Genomic DNA, 21,900 nt, shown 5'->3' on the forward strand with positions numbered 1-21,900 from the left:
GACCTATTAAGTGCTTAGATCTTAATGAAAACAAATTTCTTAATGAAAACAAATTAAATTTAATGGCCTAAGGTCTGAACCATCCAGATTTAGGTCTCCACTAAGTGCAAACAAATAAGACCTAAATCTGCATTGCACGGGGAGAGACAAATTTCTGGTTCCATTTTAAACAACTTTAGGAAAGCAAATCAAGCAGATTTGATCAGGAAGATGAAGAAATAGTACATATAATACATGTCCAAGAACTTTTTTTCGAGGAACAATTTTTCTTGATTCTTCAAAAGAAAGAGTTTGAGAAGATTCAATTAATTGATCCAACTGAAATTGACATGAAGTTTGTAACAAGAATCAAATTCTTGTTAGCGATTAATAATGACTGTGTCTTTCGAGTTATAATAAGCAGAAATATCCTGAAATGACATGAGTGCAAGAAAACAAGAAATTAAGATCACGCTGAGAATTTGACTAATTGAAAACTTGTAGACAGATTAAAGACTATAAATCAGGGCCTAAGTGATTGATTTGGAGAGAGCTAAGAATATAACAGGAGTATTCCATACTTCATTGATTTTAAGCTGAAAGAAGTACATGTAAAGAAAGTTTTTGGGAATATTTTCACACACTAGAATAAGAATTCTTCTTAAGAATAAAACAAAAAAGTAGAAAAATCCAAACATAATCAAGAAAGTTATTGTTATTTGAAAAATCTTAAGGACCATAAAAACTTCCCTGGAGATTTCGAAGTTCATCGATCTCTCTTTCTTCATGAGTACTATTGTTGCAAGTAGCAGCCTTATTTTGGTTAGCTTTTTCACCTTCTAACTCTCTATACCTATGCAAATACCTCTTCAATGGCTCAGCATAATCATCAAATCCTAAATTTCCCAAAGCCCAGCAAATATCATCTCCGTTGACCGTCTTGCGCTTTTCCTTGTGACACTTATCCGATGCTTCTCCGGTAACAAAGCTAATGAACTCAGACACACATTCTTGCATTGTTTCTTTCGCCTCTTTCGAAATCTTAGCGTTTTGAGGTAGAATATGCTTCATAATTCTCCCCACATTAGCTATTGGCAACAACCTATCTTGCTCCTTAATCCCTCCTTCTTCGCTTGAGTCAATTGACCTTAATACATTGTTGCTATCAACCATTTTTTGGGAAACTAAACCTAGCTAGAAACTCGATCCTCTCAAACACAGACACGTTTGTTTTTCGTTCTGCGTATTATTTGTCTCTCTGTTGTAAGAACAAGTTCGTTTATATTAAGCTAACTTATAATAGTTAACAGTTTATAATATAGCGTAACATTGTCAAAGATTCTGCAAATACTAAAGTATCCAGTATTAGTGCGGAGACAAATGACAGGCAAAATTTGTGTAGGTGGTACAAAGTTAGGTCATATTTTGTTATAGTATACTATATATTAGCCTTTATTAAAAGCACTTTGCTTTAGTGAATTATGGATCAAATGGTCCCCTTTCCATTAATCCTACTTGTTAATGTTTAATCTTATACACAAGTGGAAAGTTGAAACCCTAGCTAGATTGTTGGATGAGGACCTACTTTGCAGTATAGGGTAGTGCTAATCCAGTATTTTGGAAACATCAAAAATGTTAACTTATGCATCTTTTGAAATTGTCATTGTCTATTCCACAAACTCTGGGACACTACATACGAGGATGTGACTTTTACTTTATTTCAGCAGGTAACACTAAAATGAATATTTTAATTATGTGGCGGACAAGGTTGTACTATAAATTAATGAAAATAAGACACAAATTATTGGTCCAAATTTAAGTTAATTACAGGTAAGGAATCAAATATTGTGCCTCGTAGACTACCCGTCATTGTGAAATATGACTTGTCTACAAATTGGATAATACTAGAAACAATTGATATACAGTGTCTAGATTAGTTGGGATTTCTCTATGATCGTTGTGAACAACTTAAAGAGTTATTTATGTATTTCACCTATCGGTTATATTACCAATTGAATGGATTTATTCATGAGTCTAGACTCTGATCATCAGGACTTATATTAATTAGTCATTTGTTACGAATAGCTATGCTAGGTCACCCCTTAATGTTGATTATATATAGAGATGTGCTATTACTCCATAATCTGTTTTGGGCATAATTCTTAAACCGTAATTGCGTAGGATTTAAACTCAGGAAGAAATGTTATACTTACGGGGGAAGGACTTGTAGAAAGTATTAGAAATGTAACATCATAATTGTGCTTCCTTATAAAGGCAACCTGGCCGGGATATGCTAATATAGGAGCCGGGTATGTCACACATCACATACTTAATTGTACAGTGCAAGCTTATACGAGTCCACCACGAGTCAAGTGATCAAGGGATATGTAATAGCCCAACTTATTATTTTATTTTTAATGAAGGGTTAATTGATAATTATAATCAATTATTAATATTAATAAAGAAATTAAAAGGGGATGACAAGCCAAAAGCCTCCTTCAGTTTCATGCTGCTAATGTTACAAGTAGAATACTAGGGCTATATATTGCTCCCTTTATTCTTGGAAGAGATTAGCAAGCAACATACTCAAAGCAGCTAGAAAAAAAAACAACAGAGACTATCTAAGCAACGTTAGCAAGCATCTTTCACCAATAAGGTATGAAGTTTGCTCATAGTTCTTTGGCATAGAATCCTGAAAACAGTGACAGCAAAACGATACTAATGTATAATTTTCTTCTTGGTGGGTAGTCGTTTGCTACTAAGTTAAGGATAGATATTGACTACTTTAGGGAAAAGTAAACAAAGAAGGAAGAAGCAGCTTTATGTCATAATGCCCTGTTATTGTATTGTACGTATGATAATAAGGTATGGGCTAAATTGAGATGTCATTGTTGTAATATATTGTTGTCTATATGTGTTGTACACTGTAAGAGAAGTAATAATGCTTCTTCCTGTTTGATTGAGTCAGTAATTTGACTTGGTAATGAATTAGAAACAATAAGATTGCAGTGTTGGTTTCATTAGCATGAGAAAACATTAATTCTCAACTTTGGGAGCATCTGGCAGTGAGCAAAAACTGAAGCATTGTTTGGAAATTCTCTTTTCCTTATCATTGGTATCATGTTTGGATAGTTGTATTGGGATATTATTTTCGTTAATTCAATATAACAGTGTGAGATATTAAGGTTTAGCTTTAAATTTAAAAGTTGAGGATATTGAGACTTAATTTTGAAATAGCATAATTAATATTGTTATTTAATATTTTATTTATATTGATCCCATTGATCGTTGTTTGGTTGATGTCCTACTCACTGCAAAATTGGCAAATTTGTCATTAGCGAGGTAAGTGAGACTTTAAGATTTGATGCTTTCTTTTCAAATCTAATTTATAAAAAAATATATTTTTCTGCCCAGTCCATGTGTTGGGACAAGCGTGAACTTGGTAGAATCGGTGGTATTTGACTAGTTGTGGATATGTTATTTGTAAGGTGTATGGAGAATTACTTAGTGGTAATATGTGAGATGATGTTGGGACGTTGAACATATTTTCTTCAGTGTCGTTATAGTCTCTAGGGGCTTACATAGTTGCCGTAATATGTTAGGACAATTACTTATGCTGCTGTAATATGTTAGGGGCTTGTACATGCTGTCGTAGTAGACTTTTGGGGTATTATATATGTTGTCGTAGACTTGTTGGGGTGATAGGCTGATCACCTTCACTGCCGTTCATGACAAGCCGTGAGATTTGATTGAGTTGAGATATAAAGTGACATTTTTTAACTTTCTTTTGGATCTTATTGACGTTACATTATGAGAGACATTATCTACATATTTTTTGTGTGTTTTATTGTGCCTTGTATTTTCTAACACTTGTTCCAGGGGTATTAACGTAGCAGTCGAGAATTTTACTGGGTTATATTTATATAGCTCACTCCTTACTTGCATACCTACAGATATGATTACGGAGAGAGAGACTTATGGCTAACGGTCTTTACGTGTGGATTTTGTTGCTAAGGTGAGCCTTCGCATTGTTCGTGGAAGCTTTCATACAGCTTTAGTTATTTTTAGATTATAATTCTTTTTGTTGGGTTTGCATACCCAAAAGTTGAACTCATGTAACTCTGTTTAGATGCTCCATGGTCTTAGTGTGGGATTTGAGGCTAGAGAGATATTATCTAAGTATTGTTATTTCCATAAATTGTATTATGATAACTGGGTGAATAATTACTTTGCATTTAATAACTATTTCATGCACTTGAAGTTGCACATTTCTTTATCTCAGTGTTTGTAGCTATTGTGAATGTATAGAAAATTGATTCTCCCAGAAAGTGATGTTAACGGGAGCCAGTCACTCCTAGGGGTTATTTTGGAACGTGAAAAAGTTGGTATCAGAGTGTAGGCTTTAGATCCCGAGTTTTGGAGCAATATTTAGTAGATTCTTGTTCATGGGTAAGTAGGCGCTCATACTTATGAACTTGAGGCTACAAAACATCTAGGAAGTTTTCCCTTTTCATTCATTATTTGTGTGAGTTGAATTAAGTCTAACCTTTAAATACTGTTTTGCATATGGTTAAAAGACACGGTTCTTCTTTTGCTAGTCGATCTAACGCACCTGCTGGGTGTGGGGTTGGACAGGATTTTACCTATGGTGGTAGAGTTAGGTCTCATCCAACTAGGCCTCAAACTAGGACGCAGACCGATTCTCAGCTTGGAGTTGGGAATGGGGCTCAGCCCCAAGTTGTGTCTTTTAAACAAGTGCGAGACTAGGTTGATCGAGATACTCCAGCTGTAGTTCTAGTTGCAGCACCTACTATTGTATTGCCTGCAGACATAGTGGTAAGAATATTGAATGCACTTGAGGCATTGGTGCCTAATCAGGGTCGAACTCCAGCTCCTCAGGCTACTTTGCAGACACAAGCACAAGTTCAGTTGAATGTTGCAACTTCTCAGGCACCTCAACTAGTTGATCAATCGGTTACAGCTATGGGGTAACCCAAAGATCTTAAGAATTTCATGGATCTTAAGCCTCCGGAGTTTGATGTTACACCATCTTCTATTGAGCCTCAAAAGTTTATAGATCATTGTGAGAAGATACTGACTACTTTGGGATTGAAGGAGACTCATGATGTATAATTTACTACTTTTCTATACTCAGGGTCTCCCGAGGCGTGGTGGACTTCTATTTTGAAGAGCAGACAAGCAGGGCTACCACCGATCACTTGGTCAAAGTTTCCAGCTATGTTTATGGATAGATTTATTCCATTAAGAAAACAAGATGACATGAGACACCAGCTTAATAATTTTCGATAGGGATCTATAACGGTCACTGAGTATGAAGCTAAGTTCACTGAGTTATCCAGGATGTTCCATCTTTGGTTGCAGATTAGAGGAAGAAAGTAAGACAATTTATGGATGAACTAGAGGCTCGTTATCGTGGTCCAGTGATAGGGGATGTACATAATGGATCCTATGCTGAAGTGGTTGACACTGCTTTTCATTCTGAATCTTATTATGAGATGGAAAAAATTAATTAAGAAAGCAAAAAGGTGCGTAACTCGGGTGGGTTTAGTGGTTCTTCGTTTGGGAGAAAAAGTAGTTTTCATTATGGTCAGTCTAAGCCTGCACAGTCATAGTCGGTAGGTCAATCTTCAAAGAATAGTTATCTAGCTAGACAGGGTCAGTAGCAGATTCAGAGAAAAAGTAGCAATTCTGTTCAGTCTGGACAACATCCAAAATGTTCTAATTATGGAAAAAATCATAGTGAGCGTTATTTTGGAGTAGGTGGTCCTTTTTATACTTGTGGTGAAAGAGGGAATATTGCTAAGTTTTGTCCTAAGGGAAATTTTAGTTCTAGTCAAACTACTGCTCAGGTACAGAGAGATGTTACAGGTGCTCACACTCAGCTAGCTAGGATCTCTCTACAGAGTGCTCGTGGATAGGGTCGATAGGGTGCTCAGGGTTCTCAGATATCGGGTGGACCACCGATATTCTTTGTTATGGATAGACAGGACATAAAGGCATCTAATGCAGTAATCACAGGTATTATCACTATAAATTCTCATGAGGCATATTTTTTTATTGATCCTGATTCTACAAACTCGTATGTGTCTCTATCTTTTGCTTTATTCTTAGAAAGATTCTATATACTTGTATGTGTATCCATCTTTTGCTTTATTCTTAGATAGAAAGATTGAGACTCTTATTGAGCCATAAACTATTACGACCCCAATGAGGGAGACCTTATCAGTGGATAGAGTTTATAGAGATTATGTGATATCCGTTCAGGGTAAGGACACCATAGTTGATCTACTTATGTTACCAATGACTGATTTTGATGTGATTATGGGTATGGATTGGTTAATGTCATGTTACTCTTTGATTGATTGTTATGCTAAGCTTATACGTTTTCATATTCCTGAAGCACCACCCTTAGTGTGGAAAGGTATAACTCCTATGATTCAAGAAAAGATAATATCTTATGTAAAAGCCCGTCGAATGATTAACCATGGTTGTTTGGGTTTTATTGCTATCGTTCATGATACTTGAGCAGAGGAAGTTTCTATTAACAATGCTCCCATTGTTCGGGAGTGTTTCCAGATGATTTTCCTGGGCTACCTCCAATAAGAGAAATTGAGTTCAGCATTGATTTAGTGACACGGAATCAACCTATCTCTATTTTACCTTACCGTATGGCTCCTGCTGAGTTGAGAGAATTGAAGGTTCAACTCTAAGAGTTACTATATAAGGGATTCGTCAGGCCTAGTGTGTCACCTTGGGGTGCACCTATGTTATTTGTGAAAAAAATGGTATGATGAGAATGTGCATTGACTAGAGGCAGTTAAATAAGGTAACAATTAGGAATAAGTATCTTTTTCCTTGATTTGATGATCTATTCAATCAGTTACAGGATGCTACTCACTTTTTTAAAATTGACTTGAGATCGAGTTATCATCAGCTGAGAGTCAAGGCCGAAGATATCACTAAGACAGCTTTTCAAACCAGGTATGGGCATTTTGAATTTTTAGTGATGTCTTTTAGAATGACCAATGCACTTGCAGCATTTATGGACCTCATGGACAGGGTATTCAAGCCGTGCTAAAACCATTTTGTTATTGTGTTATTGATGACATCTTGGTTTACTCTCGAAGTGAGGAAGAATATGGCAATATTTAAGAGTTGTGTTGCCGACACTTAGAGAACAAAAGCTTTATGCCAAGTTCTCAAAGTGTGATTTTAGGTTGGGCATGGTTTCTTTTTTAGGGCATGTAGTGTCAAGAGATGGGATTCATGTTGATCCAAAGAAGATTGAAGCAATACGAGATTGGCCTCGACCTAGTACTGTTATAGAGATATGTAGCTTCTTGGGTCTAGCTAATTATTACAGGAGGTTTGTAGAAGGCTTCTCGAAGATAACCGCTCTATTGACCCGCTTGACTCAGAAAAATATGGTTTTTTGATAGGATGAATGTGAAGAAAGTTTTCAAAAATTAAAGACAACATTGATTTCGGCTCTGATTATGACTTTACCTACGGTAGAAGATGGTTTCACTATTTATTGTGATGCATCGCAAATTGGATTGGGTTGTGTTTTAATGCAGAATGGTAAAGTGGTAGCGTATGCTTCTCGACAGCTAAAGGTCCATGAGAAGAATTAACCGACTCACAACTTGGAATTGGCCGCGGTTGTATTTGCACTTAAGATTGGGGAGTCGTGTGAAATCTAGACTGATTACAAAAGTCTACAGTACTTATTCAAGCAAAGAGATCTGAATCTGAGACAACGACGGTGGTTAGAGTTACTTAAAGATTATGATCTTACTATCTTGTATCATCCTGGAAAGGTGAATGTAGTAGAAGAAATTTTGAGTAGGAAGTCTATGGGCAGCTTGGCCCAATTTGTTGCTGAAAGACAACCTATGGTTATGGATATTCAGTCTTTAGCCAGTCATGAAGTTGGAATTGATCACACAGTGACTGGCAAATTACTTACAGTAATGGTGGTTTAATCATACTTAGTTGGGCAAGTTAAGACTTGCCAATATGATGGCCCCTACCTTGTTGGGATTCGAGATCGAGTGTAGAATGACGGTGTTAAGTCTTTCACTATTGATGGTGAAAGTGTGCTACGTCGTCATGAAAGACTATGTGTTCCCATTGTGGGTGACGTGAGGTAACTAATTTTTTATGAGGCCCATAGTTCATGATACTCTATCCATCCTGGTGCTACGAAAAATGTATCAATCAGCATGTTAAATATAAATATCAAAAACCTAGCGGAGTGATGCAAAAATTGATTATTTCGGAGTGGACGTGGGAAAAGATTACTATGGATTTCATTGTAGAGTTGCAAAATACCTTCAGGAAGCACGACTCAGTTTGGGTGTTAGTGGATAGTGTTACAAAATTTACATATTTCATACCAATTCGGGTGACTTATACCGTGAAACAGTTAGCAAAAGTTTATCTACGGGAGATAGTTTGGCTTCATAGTGTTCCTATTTTAATCATATCTGATCGAGGTGCACAGTTCACTGCTGAGTTTTGGAAATCTTTTCAGAAGGCATTAGGTTCATAGGTTGAGTTGAGTACGACTTTTTATCCACAAACCGGCAAGCAGTCTGAGGAGTTATGCAGATCTTAGAGGACATGCTTAGAGCTTGCGTAATTGATTTTGGTGGCCATTGGGATGACCAGATGCCTTTGGCAGAGATTGCTTATAATAAAAGCTACCAGTCGAGCATTCAAATGGCACTATATGAGGCTCTATATGGTTGCACGTGTCGTTCACCAGTTGGCTGGTTTGAGCCTGGTGAAGCACAGTTATTAGGTCCAGATTTAGTTCAGCATGCATTGGATAAGGTTTTGGTGATACGAGACCGACTTAAGATGGCATAAAGCAGGCAAAAGTCCTATGCAGATAAGAAGGTCTATGATTTGGAGTATACAAAAGGAGAAAAAGTTTTTTAAAAGTTTCTCCCATTAAAGGAGTTATGAAATTTGGCCGGAAAGGTAAGTTGAGTCCTAGATACATTGGTCCTTATGAGATCTTGGATCGGATTAGATTGGTGGCGTATAGGCTAGCTTTATCTCTGAGATTGTCTGCGGTACATCCTGTGTTTCACATGTCTATGCTTTGACAGTATGTTCGTAATGATAGCTATAAGATCCAGCCAGAGGATGTAGAGCTTGATAAGAATCTGATTTATAAGGAAAGCCCGATAGTTATTCTTGATAGGCAAGTGCGGTAGTTGAGATCAAAAAACATAGCTTCAGTGAAGGTGTTGTGGAGTAATCATCCAACTGAGGAGGCTACTTGGGAGTCCGAAGAGGAGATGCGAGTTCAATATCCTCACTTATTTGACACTTCAGGTATGATTCTAGACCCGTTCGAGGACGAACATTATTTTAAGTGGGGGAGAATGTAATAGTCCAACTTATTATTTTATTTTTAATGAAGGGTTAATTGGAAATTATAACCAATTATTAATATTAATTAAGAAATTAAAAGGGTACAAGCCAAAAGCCTCCTTCAGTTTCACGTTCCTAACGTTACAAGTAGAATACTAGGGATATATATTGCTTGCTTTATTTTTGGAAGAGATCAGCAAGCAACGTACTCAAAGTAGCGTAGGAAAAAAAAACAACAGAGACTATCTAAGCAATGTTAGAAGGCATCTTTCACCAATAAGGTATGAAGTTTGTTCATAGTTCTTTGGCATAGAAATCTGAAAACAGTGACAGCAAAACGACACTAATGTATATTTGATTTTCTTCTTGGTGGGTAGTTGTTTGCTACTAAGTTGAGGATGCATATTGACTACTTAAGGGGAAATTAAACAAAGAAGGAAGAAGAAGGTTTATGTCATAATGCCCTGTTATTGCATTATACGTATGATTATAAGGCATGGGCTAAATTGAGATATCATTGTTGTAATATATTGTTGTCTGTATGTGTTATACACTGTAAGAAAGAGCTAATAATGCTTCTTCCTGGTTGATTGAGTCAGTAATTTGACTTGGAAATGACTTAGAAATAATAAGATTGCAGTGTTGGTTTCATTAGCATAAGAAAACATTAATTCTCAACTTTGGGAGCATCTGGCAGTAAGCAAAAACTGAAGCATTGTTTGGAAATTCTCTTTTTTTTATCATTGGTATCATGTTTGGATAGTTGTATTGGGATATTATTATCGTCAATTCAATATAACAGTGTGAGATATTAAGGTTTAGCTTTAAGTTTAAAAGTTGAGGGTATTGAGACTTTATTCCGAAATAGCATAATTAATATTATTAGTTAATAATTTATTTAGATTGATCTCATTGATCGTTGTTTGGTTGATGTTCTACACATTGCAAAGTTGGGAAATTTATCATTAGTGAGGTAAGTGAGGCTTTAAACTTTGATACTTGCTTTTCAAATCTGATTTATCAAAAATAATATTTTTGTGCCTAGTTCATGTGTTGGGACAAGCGTGAACTTGGTAGAATTGATGGTATTTAACTAGCTGTGAATATGCAATTCGTGAGGTGTATGGAGAATTACTTAGTGGTAATATTTGAGATGACGTTAGGGCATTGAACATATTTTCTTCGCTGCTGTTATAGTCTCTAGAGGCATACATAGCTATCGTAATATATCAGGGGCTTGTACATGCTGCCGTAGTAGACTTTTGGGGAATTATATATGCTGCCGTGGACTTACCGGGGTGGTAGGCCCATCACCTTCACTGCCGTTTATGACAAGCCGTGAGAGTTGATTGAGTTGAGATATAGAGTGACATTTTTGAACTTCCTTTTGGATCTTATTGGCATTACCTTATGAGAGACATTACGTACATATTGTTTGTGTGTTTTGTTGTGCCTTGTATTTTATAACACTTTTTCCAGGGGTGTTAAAGTAGCGGGTCGAGGATCTTACTGGAATATTTATATAGCCCACTCCTTATTTGCATACCTGCAGATACGGTTGCAGAGAAAGAGACTTGTGGCTGACGGTCTTTACATGTGGATTTTATAGGGGTATTAAAGTAGCGGGTCGAGGATCTTACTGGATTATATTTATATAGCTCACTCCTTACTTGCATACCTGGAGATACGGTTGTGGAGAAAGAAACTTGTGGCTGACGGTCTTTTATGTATGGATTCTGTTGCTAAGGTGAGCCTTCGCATTGTTCGTGGAGGCTGTCATCCAGCTTTAGTTATTTTTAGATTATAATTTTTTTTTTTTGGATTTGCATGCCCGAAATTTGAACTCATGTAACTCTGTTTAGATGCTCCATGGTCTTGGTGTGGGATTTGAAGCTAGAGAGTTATTATCTAAGTATTTTTGTTTTCATAAATCATATTACGATAATTGGGTGGATAATTACTTTTGGTTTAATAACTATTTCACGCACTTGAAGTTGCACATGTCTTTATCTCAGTATTTGTAGATATTATGAATGTATAGAAAATTGGTTCTCCAGGCAAGTGATGTTAACGGGAGCCAGTCCCGCCTAGGGATTATTTTGGCGTGACAAAGTCCCTTGACACACAAATTCAGTAACTAAACAGGACATTAAGGAAAGTGTGGTATGATAAGTAACACACAATGTTTAAATAGAAACCTCCTTGCTAAAGGGAGGAAAAACCATGACCTACTAAGTAGGATTTCCCAACACTCCACCAACTTCAAGCAACTTGTGACTATAGACGCGAGTAATCACAAAGTATTAAAATCTTAATCCTATCTACCTTGTAACACCTTTATTATAAGACAAATGTAGTGAGCTACTGCACCCACACATCAACTGACTCTAATTGACACTCCTAGGTAAATCTACCCAAGAAGAACATCAAAGAATGATGAGAATAAGACTTGATTAAAACAAAGGATGATTCGACTAACTAACTCTAGTTAATGTGACTCGATCTAAAGACTTAGACAAAACAAATATCTACTATCCCTTATAACTAGTTAGGAGTAGATTTACAATGTAAGAATGAAAGATACCAGACTCAAAAAATACAACAAGGACTAGATAGCACTCGATCAGATCCCTTATTGAATATGAGTAATTTTGTTGTTAGTGGAATGACTTTTTCTTGATAGACAACACTTGATTTTAAAAGCTAGGTTTTGCTTTTATCACTTGTTTCTTTTATAAGAGAGAGCAAAACTTAGGAGGCATATCAATTGTCAAGGTTTAGCATGCTAGTTGCACCTCTTCTGCAGTGCCACCAACTGAATGCAGAAAGTACAATTTATAGATGTACGTAATTGTCTTGTCTTTGGGTCACACAATATGGACGACGTTCGTTGCACACTAGTTTGTAAATCGTCTAAATCTAAAGTATAACATTTTATTTATTTTTTATGATGACAAACTATTACATACTATTTCAAATTATTCCCCCTGTCAACCAGATCCCTTCAGTAATGTTTCCCCTGTCTATTAGATCTGCTTACTTTAGTCTCGTATATGATTCCTCTTGACTACAAGGGATCGGGTCCCTTAATGTAAATCAAAATCGCCCTATCATTGATAACATCTTCCCTTTTTTGGTATCATACATAAAGTAATAACAGTAAATTAAGTTAGACAAGATGCACATTTTGTTAATTCATGGCCACTAGGGCAACACTAACACGAATGAGTAAAGCCAAAATAGAAAATTAGATAGTAGACAAAGCAAACACTTCATTCATAAAGATAAAGGAACAACTTCATAAATATTTTACTAAAAACATACATAACAGAAATGTTCTTAAGTAACCATATGAACAAAAAAAAAGAACAGGATTCTAGGACAAAATGAGGATTAGAAAGAAGTAAGGACAAGGAAGTAGGAGGCTAAGGGACAAGAGAATGAAGGACCAGGTCCATGAACGCACTTTTAGTTGCGTGCAGATTAAGAAGTTATTTGTCAAGTCTTTAACATCAACATTAAGTTATTTAACTTTAGAAGTCAAAATAGTGATTGTGTTTTTAACTCTTTATTCTCTTCTCGAAAGGTGACGATGGTACCAGGTAGCTCAGAGGAGCATTACACCGTTGTGGCCTTTAACTAGGCAATTTCAGTATCGCGGTTGTCCAGCACAAAGGATATTTCTTGTAACTCAGCATTTAATTTCTCCTGTTGTGTAGTAATCTTTGACACTTAGAACATGGACTTGGTCCCTACCTTTCTTTCTACATATTCACATTCTATCAGAGTGGTCATGGTGAAGGTTTTCTTATTAATCCTACTATCTCTTTGCACATTCAAATAGGTCATTCCATGCCTTCCACAGTCATGACCATATGCATATGCTCAGTCATGATGCTGGGAGATAGAAAATTTTAAACTTATTGAGGGACTCCATAAGGAATATGTCTGATGTAGAAGCAACTATTTATTTTTCATAGTATGGCAACAAGACCTTTTACACCAATTAAAATAACAATTGAAACTCCTTTTTCAGAAACTTCTTGAGTACCCCGGCTTTGGACGACTCACCAACTCTAACAACTTCCTTCACAAACTCAAAAGAGGAAAACTTATTTGTCACATACCTGATCCCTTCCATCGATACCTCAAGGATATCTCTATGTGTAGATTAATTAATATGAATCTCAATACTATGCAAAATACTAGTCAGGTTCAAACAGTACTCAGAGAAAACCATTCTATAGTAGAATTCCCTCACTTCTCTCTCATTAACTGCAAAAACTGATAAGTCAAATAGATAAAGCCATCTTGACCTTTCACAAACTCAAATAGTTCATATATTCCTAGAATTTTAAAGATTTAGGGTCAAATATTGTAACGCCCCGAGGGTACACCCTGGATGCCACACGGTGCCTACAACCCCGAAGGACCGCAAGCTAACCCATACTGGTACCTACTGTGAGCACTGAAAAAATAACAGAGAACATATGCATAACTTAACTGAAAATGCCATAAGGTTTTACATACAAAAATAATATGGGTTCAAAATACTGATGACATTTGTATGAAAACAATACTATAAGACAGTCAATAACAACTGATAACTGAATAATCTAACTTAAAGTATCCGAAAGGCTCTAACTGACTGACTGTGGAGTTGATGGGACAAGTCCCCAACTAACTCCGACTGACTACTGAACTGAACTGAAACAAACATAAAAGGGTCCTTGAAATATGAGGACTCACCACTGCTACTGCTGCTGATACACTGGGAGGCCTAGGTGCAATCAAGAACTTGAGCGTTCGAACCTATGATATGAGACATCATAGTGAAAGAAACGAGTATCTGGTCAGTACTTTGAATGTACTGATATACTAAATGGGGTTAGGTTGTTATACATAGGTTCATATGCGTGAACAATAACTGACTGAATGAATAGCATAAGATAATTGGATATGCATGCGTGAATGCTGTAAAATCTGAGAATGCATGACCAAGCATATAACATGATTCTGAAATAGTCTGTAAACTGAAATGCTGAAATCTGATAACTGAATAACTGATAACTATATGTTATGGTCAATATGAACCTGAAACTGAGGTATACTGAATACTGAACTAAGAATATGGGAGCTACCTATAACCAACATATCCTAATGTTCTATCAGGGTCCAACCTATAACCCCAGCTGGAAAGATGTTAGCATCGTGCCACGGGTACTAATAATGGTTGTGTGGATCCACTAAAGTATTGTCCTGAAGGACTAAAGGTTCTCCTCAACTGGTAGGTACCCGTATGAGATCAACCCTCAACTGGTAGGTTAACATATCAACCTATGCTGGATACGTAGTTATGGAACATGGTGACTGCTACTAAAGGTCACACCACCAACTAGCAGGTGAGCCCTCATCCCTGGGTTCGTTCGGTGCTAAATCCTTCTCCCAACTGAATTGACTCGGACTACTGAATTGTTCTAAGTTTAACTAATAGGTCATATCTTTTATTTTTTTCAAATCATATGACAATGATATAGAGATATGGGAAGAGACATGTGGCTATTTTAAACGGTTAATTTTTGCATTTTCAAAAATCAATACACATGATACTAACCTTTTGAGTAGAGATCTGGTCCCGCTCTTAAATCTTTAAAAGACATTTGCTTTTAAGTCTGTCCCATCTATCTCTCTCATTAGCTTTCGTATCATGCATGTATATCTATAAAATTTATGGAGCTAAATTAGCCCAAAGACACAAATTACCATGAGATACCTATTTTCTAATCATAGTCAATTAAGGAGTGATGAGATTAACTAGAGTAGCTCAATTTAACTTGATCAATCCTAGCCTAGCATGTTCTTCTCAAACTGATCCCTATTGAGAGACTTTATAAATATTTCAACCACTTGATCTTCAGTCTTGTAAAACTTCATGCAAATGGTTACCTTCTCTACATTGTCTTTTAGAAATTGATGTCTCATATTAATATGCTTGATCCTCTTGTTCCACACAAGATTTTTTGTCATGTTGAGATCACTAGTATTATCACATAACAGTGCGATGGTATCAGACACTATCCAAAAATCCTTCAGTTGTTGATTTATCCATAGAAGTTGAGCGCAACATGAGGTAGTTACCACATACTCAAACTCTATTTTGGAGAGTGCCACTGATTTTTGCTTCTTTGTTCTCTAAAAAATTAGAAAAGATCCAAGGAAGTACGGCACTCCTAAGGTACTTTTCTTATCAACTAATTACCCTGCATAATTTGCATTAGCATAATCAATTATATCAAATATCTGAGAATCCTCTTTGCAACTTTCAAGTAAGACTTCTTTGGATAAGCTTGAAACCTTACATCCATTCTCAGACTAAATACAATATCAATTCCGCTAGCAATCAAGTACAAGAGGGATTCCTTGATTCCTTTGTACATAGTCCCATTAACCATAGGACCAGGTCCATCGACATAGCATTGAGCTTGTACCAATAGGGATATCAATGGGCTTAGCATCATTCATGTGAAACCTTTTTAGGAGCACCTTGATGTATTTCTCCTAACTGATCATTGTTTTATTGGAAGTTTTCTTGATTTTCATTCCTAATAAGAAGCTTAGCTCACCCATCATACTTATTTCAAGCTCACTTTCCATGTGTGTAGCAAATTCTTCACACAGTGAGCCTGAAGTTGCTCCAAATATGATGTCATATACATACACTTGAACAGTTAGCAAAATTTTCCCTCTTGATTTCAAAAAAGAGTGTTGTTAATTTTTCCTCTTTTAAAGTCATTTTTAAGAAGAATTTTAGTCAATATTACATATCATACCCTTGGAGCCTGTTTTAAACCATACAATGCCTTGTCCAACTTCAATACATAATTGGGTTGATTAATATCTTCAAAATTAGGTGGTTGCTTGAAATATACTTCTTTTTTAAAGTAACTATTTAGAAAGTCACTTTTTACATCTATTTGGAACAGCTTGAACTTTATGTATGCAACAAAAGCAATAAGGTTTCTTATAGCCTTGATCCTTGAAATTGGTGCAAAGGTCACTTCATAATGAATCTCTTCATTTTTATTGTATCCTTGCACCACAAGTTCAGCTTTGTTCCTTATAATAGCATCATGCTCTTCATGTTTGTTCTTGTACATTCACCTGGTCTATATGATAATTCTATCAGCATGTCTGGAGATCAAGTGTCAAACTTTACTTCTGCTAAATTAATAAAGTTTCTCCTACATAGCATTTACCCAATCGGCATCCTTGAGTGATTCCTTCATATTCTTAGGCTTAATGATGGATATGAAGGCTGAAAAAGCAACCAAATTCCTTACTTGAGCCTTGATTTGATATCAGAGTCCAAAGGTGAGGTGAGATTGTTAAAAGGGTAAAATGACTTGTGCTTTCGGTTTGTTCTTTTTATGGTTGATTGTGGTTGACTGGTATCAGGTCCCTTAGAAGCTTGGTTATGAGATTTATGAAACTGTAAATCAGTAGGTCCTAATGATTCTTGTTAAGGACCTAGTTCTTTTACTTCACCGATTTTGCATTATTTTCAATATCTTGATTAGTTTACTCTCAATTGTTTTCTCAACAAGATTAACTTTCTCAATTTGAAGGGGTTCCTCCATCTCATCATCATCATGTCTCTCAACTTTTCCATGTTACCTAATTCATCAAAGATGACAAACATTTTCTTCAACACCGAGGGTTCTTTTATTATAGATCCTGTAGGCTTTGCTAGTTGATGAACAACCTACAAATATTCTACAAATATTCTTGCATCACTCTTGGAATTAAATTTTTCAAGATCATCCTTATCATTGTTCGACAAAAAATATTTACTCCCAAAAGCCCCTAAGTAGCTCAACTTGGGATTTCTTTTGTACAATAATTCACATGGAGTTTTGTTTAGAATTGACTTAATCAGGAACCTAGTTGTAACATAAGAAGCAATGTTAACTACTTCAGCGTAAAAGTTCTTTGAAAAATAATCATCAGTCAACATAGTTCTGGCAATATTAACTAAGGTTTTGTTTTTTCTTTTAAAACACCAATTTGCTGAGGAGTTCTGGGAGTTGAGAAGTCGTGGCTTATTTCATTTTCTGCATAGAATTCCTCAACCCTTGCATTTTTAAATTTTCTTTCATGACCGAACCTGATCCATGCAATTTTGCTTGCCCAACTTTACTTGGATTTTCTTGGAAAAAATCACTAAAACTTCAAATATTTCATCTTTAGAACTCAAGAACATGGTCCAACTGTACCTCGAGAAGTCATCCACAATGACCAAGATATAATTTTTTCCTCCTCTGTGTTGAACCTTTAGAAGTCCATGTAGATCCATATGAAGTAGCTCAAAAGGTCTGGTAGTACTTACTTGCTTCCTCTGCTTGCATGAGGATCTAGTTTATTTCTCTTTAACATAGACATTAGAAATCTTGATGTCAGTAAACTGTAACTTGGGAACACCTGTGACTAGGTTCTTTGTGACCAACTTGTTAAGCAATAAGGAACTAACATGGCCAAGTCTTCGATGCCATAGATCAATATTTTCAGTTTGAGCACTAAAACATATAAGATTGTCATCAGGAACAGAATTTAGATCAGTAACATACATGTTCTTACACCTCTTGGTTGTCAGAATGACTTCACCAAATTAAAGACTCGTGACAGTGCATCAATTAGATAAAAATTTGACTTTATTATCTTTATCACAAATATGAGTGACACCGAGGAGACTATACTTTAGTCCACTATCATAGATGTATATTCAGGGTGCTATGATTCATCAGACTCACTAGATGAGTCCTCCTAGGAAGCAAGAGCTTGCTTGACAACATAGTCTGTTGCAGCTCTTCTTTTAGATTTGTCTAGAACCCGATCTTTATGTTTTCCTTTGTCACCTCCAACTTTGAAATATTATTTGTACTCTATCTTTTGCATTGGAAAATTCTTAATAAATTGGTCTGGTTTATCACATTTGTGGCAACACTCATTTCCATTATGAGATTTACTAGTTCCCTTTCTTCTAAAATCATTCATTCTTCTTCATAGATGTTATAAATCATCGAGCTAAGTAAGTTGAATCCTTATATTCTTTACTAGAGTCTGTATTTGAAGTCTTGAGAGCCAAAGTTTTCTCTTTATTGGGTTCTTTCTTCTCTTAATCCTGTTGCCTTTTAAGTCTATAAGTTTTAAGATTACCAATTAATTCATCCATGGTGAGGGTCTTGAGATCTCAAGCCTCCATAATTGTATTGACTTTATTCTCCTACGACTTTGACAGAACTTCATACATCTTTCTTACTTGTTTACTTGGCCTGATTACCTCTCCTAGATAATACAGCTCATTTGTAATAGCAATCAACCTGGTGTGCATCTCTTGAATGATTTTGCTTTTCTTTATAATAAAAGCTTCATACTGAGTAATGAGCATATCCAGCTTGGAATCCTTGACCTGACTTTTTCCTTTATGAGAAGTCCTCAGACAGTCCCACATCTCTTTTGTTGATTTATATGTAGAATTTTATTGTACTCGCCGAACCTATTCCACACACAAGCAACTTTTTGTCTTTGAAGTTATTTTTCAATTTTTTTAATCAACTTCCACGTACTCCTTACGCGTCATAGGAACCAGTATTATAGTCTATCCTTTAGTAAAATTCTTCATGGGAACATATGGACCATTGAGAATAAACACTCATAATTCCCTATCTTCCGTCATATGAAGTTGTGCATGCGAGTCTTCCACCATCCATAGTACTGTCCATTGAAATGAGAGCGTTTAGTGATTGACTGGCCTTGTTCTAGATTGGGTGGAGCAGCCATCAATGCAGGATCTTCTTTAGGTGTTAACCATATAAGTAGTACACTCTCTGATACTAATTAGTAGCTTATACAATTCCACCATGAGTCGAGAGACCAGGTCCCTTGATACACAAATTCAATAACTAAACAAGACATAAAGGATTATTTGACTCAACCTAAAGATTTAGACAAGACAATATCTACTATCCTTTATAACTTAGGAGTAGATTTACAATATAAGAACGAAAGACACAAGACTCAAGAAATAAAACAAAGACTAGACAGCACTCGATCAGGTCCCTTATTGAATATGAGCAATGTTCTTTTTAGTGGAATGACTTTTTCTTGAGATATAAAACTTGATTGCAAAAGCTAGGTTTTGCTCCTGTCACTTGTTCCTTTTATAAGAGAGATCAAAACCAAAAAGGTATGCCCTTGGTTGAGGTTTAGCAGGTTAGCTGCACCTCTGCTGCAGTACCACCAATTGACTGCAGAAAGTACAGTTTACAGTTGTACGTGGTTGACTTGTCTTTGGGTTGACACAGCATGGACTAGGTCTTTTGCACACTAGTTTATAAATCATCAAATCCAAAATACAACATATAGATCGATCAATTAAATGATCTCCTATGTTCCAATTCCATATTGATCTATTGATACGTTGTTACTCTTCTGTGCATAAACAAATGCACATCAATGTTAATTAGATTTATTTTAGTTAGATGGTAACTAAGAAGTATATTTAGATCGGAACAGGGTCAAAAATATCTCTTAACGTATGGAAAATAGTTCACAAATACCCTTCATTCGCCAATTATCAAAAATACCCTAACTTATTATTTTAGCTCAAAAATACTCCTCAAGCAATCACCCAAAACTTAATGGATTTTCTAATTTACAAAAAAAAAAAAATATGTGATTTATTATATTTGGCCACATATATTACTACTATTTAACGTTAAAATTAAATCCAGCCTCTTTTAAACTCAAAATCTTCTGGACCGTATGTTGAATTGAGGGAATTCTATGTAATTGAATAAAAATATCAAGATGCAATAATCACTTATAGCGACGAATAATTAATTAGAAATCTTTTATTTTCTTCATACTATACATGCTTGTCAAGCAATCAAAATCAATAAGGAAGATAGGCACCGTCCCCATAACCCTATGGTACTACTATGATATAGGTTGGTCAAAGTCCATTGATGTCGAGCACCAACGAGGTCCATGCATTGACCATGATTAGTATGGGAACAAAAATGAAATTCGAAAATAATTTCAAAAAGGAAAAACAGACTTGGATCCGGCTCATTTTCATTTTCTTTCTCTCCAAGTTCCTCAAGTTCTTGTTTGAATTGAAGACACATGTCATAGTTTAAAATTAATGATTGAAATTTAATGTATTATATCAAAGTTTTAACCATAGTTATCTACTTCTATATATTTATTGCTTAAATATTTTTAACAATTCATTATATCTTTCTTAAATATATTAAACTATTTTCTTTCTATCCTTGAACAATTTTCTACTAGGTTTTTACTTTTCTTTTTTAAGAAAATGGTCAAAAGCCCTCCCCCAACCTTTACCTCAAATCCCAACTACACACCTATACTTTGCGGGGGTCCAATGACCCCCCTGAACTATTTAAAAATGAAATATATACCCGTCTAAAAGTTCATACCCAGATCTGTACAATTGAGTGACTTGCACGCGCCTATCAGCTAACGCCACGTAATATTATTATTTTTTATTTTAAAAAAATTATTTTTATCCTATTTTTCCCTTATTTTTTCAAGGCTCATCATCTTCTTAATTTGAAATTGGAAACGAAAGGGAAGGCTCGTCATCTTCTTCATCTTCTTAATTTGAAAAAAAAAGTGAACAAGAAAAGGAAAGCTGATCTTCATCTTCTTAATTTAAAATTGAAAACGAAGGAATCATATATACACATGTTAATTTTATTTTAAATTTTTTATCCTTCTTCACAAAAAGTGTTGGGTTCATGATTTTATTGCTTTTGTGAATTCGGGTGTTGTTCAAATGATTCCAAGTGATGGAATTGTTATGAATGATCAAGTTCCAACTATGGATGCAGAATTAAACACTTTTAGTGACCAAAATCAGTATCCCGAAATCGGCGATTTAGCCAAAATCGCGACAAACCCAAAGAAGAAGAAGAAGAAGAAGAAGAAGAAGAAGAAGAAGAAGAAGAAGGGGAAGAAGGGGAGGAGGAAGAGGAGGAGGAGGAGGAGGAAGAAGGGGAGGGGGAGGAAGAAGAAGAGGAAGAGGAAGAAGAGGAAGAAGAAGGGGAGGAAGAGGAGGAAGAGAAGGAAGAGGAAGAGGAATAAGAGGGGGAGGAGGACGACGAAGAAGAAGAAGAAGAAGAAGAGGACGAAGAAGAGGACGAAGAAGAAGAAGAAGAAGAAGAAGAAGAGGAGGAGGAGGAAGAGGAGGAAGAAGAGGAAGAGGAAGAAGAGGAAGAAGAGAAAGAAGAAGAAGAGGAAGAAAAGAAAGAAGAGGAAGAAAAGGAAGAAGGGAAAGAAGAGGAAGAAGAGAAGGAAAAAAGGAAGAAGAGGAAGAAGAAGAAAAAAAAAAGAGGAAGGGGAGAAAGAAGAAGGGGAGGAAGAAGAGGAGGAGGAGGAAGAGGAGGAGGAGAAAGAGGAGGAGGAGGAGGAGGAGGAAGAAGAAGAGGA

The 21,900-nt window shown here is 35.9% G+C and overlaps 1 protein-coding gene across 1 annotated transcript; it reads right to left on the reverse strand.

Annotated features, from left to right (window-relative positions):
• Positions 1 to 693: 693 nt before the first annotated feature.
• Positions 694 to 1,281, reverse strand: LOC107866402 (nuclear transcription factor Y subunit B-5). Its single transcript, XM_016712484.2, has one exon. The coding sequence runs from the start codon at positions 1,150 to 1,152 to the stop codon at positions 709 to 711; it is 444 nt and encodes a 147-aa protein (XP_016567970.2). The 5' UTR covers positions 1,153 to 1,281; the 3' UTR covers positions 694 to 708.
• Between the last annotated feature and the right edge of the window lie 20,619 nt (positions 1,282 to 21,900).

The sequence above is a fragment of the Capsicum annuum genome, chromosome 3 (assembly GCF_002878395.1).
Source record: "Capsicum annuum cultivar UCD-10X-F1 chromosome 3, UCD10Xv1.1, whole genome shotgun sequence".
NCBI classification, from domain to species: domain Eukaryota; kingdom Viridiplantae; phylum Streptophyta; class Magnoliopsida; order Solanales; family Solanaceae; genus Capsicum; species Capsicum annuum.

Coding starts and splice junctions, on each gene's coding strand:
- LOC107866402 (XM_016712484.2), bottom strand. CDS start 1,152: ATGGTTGATAGCAACAATGTATTAAGGTCAATTGACTCAAGCGAAGAA.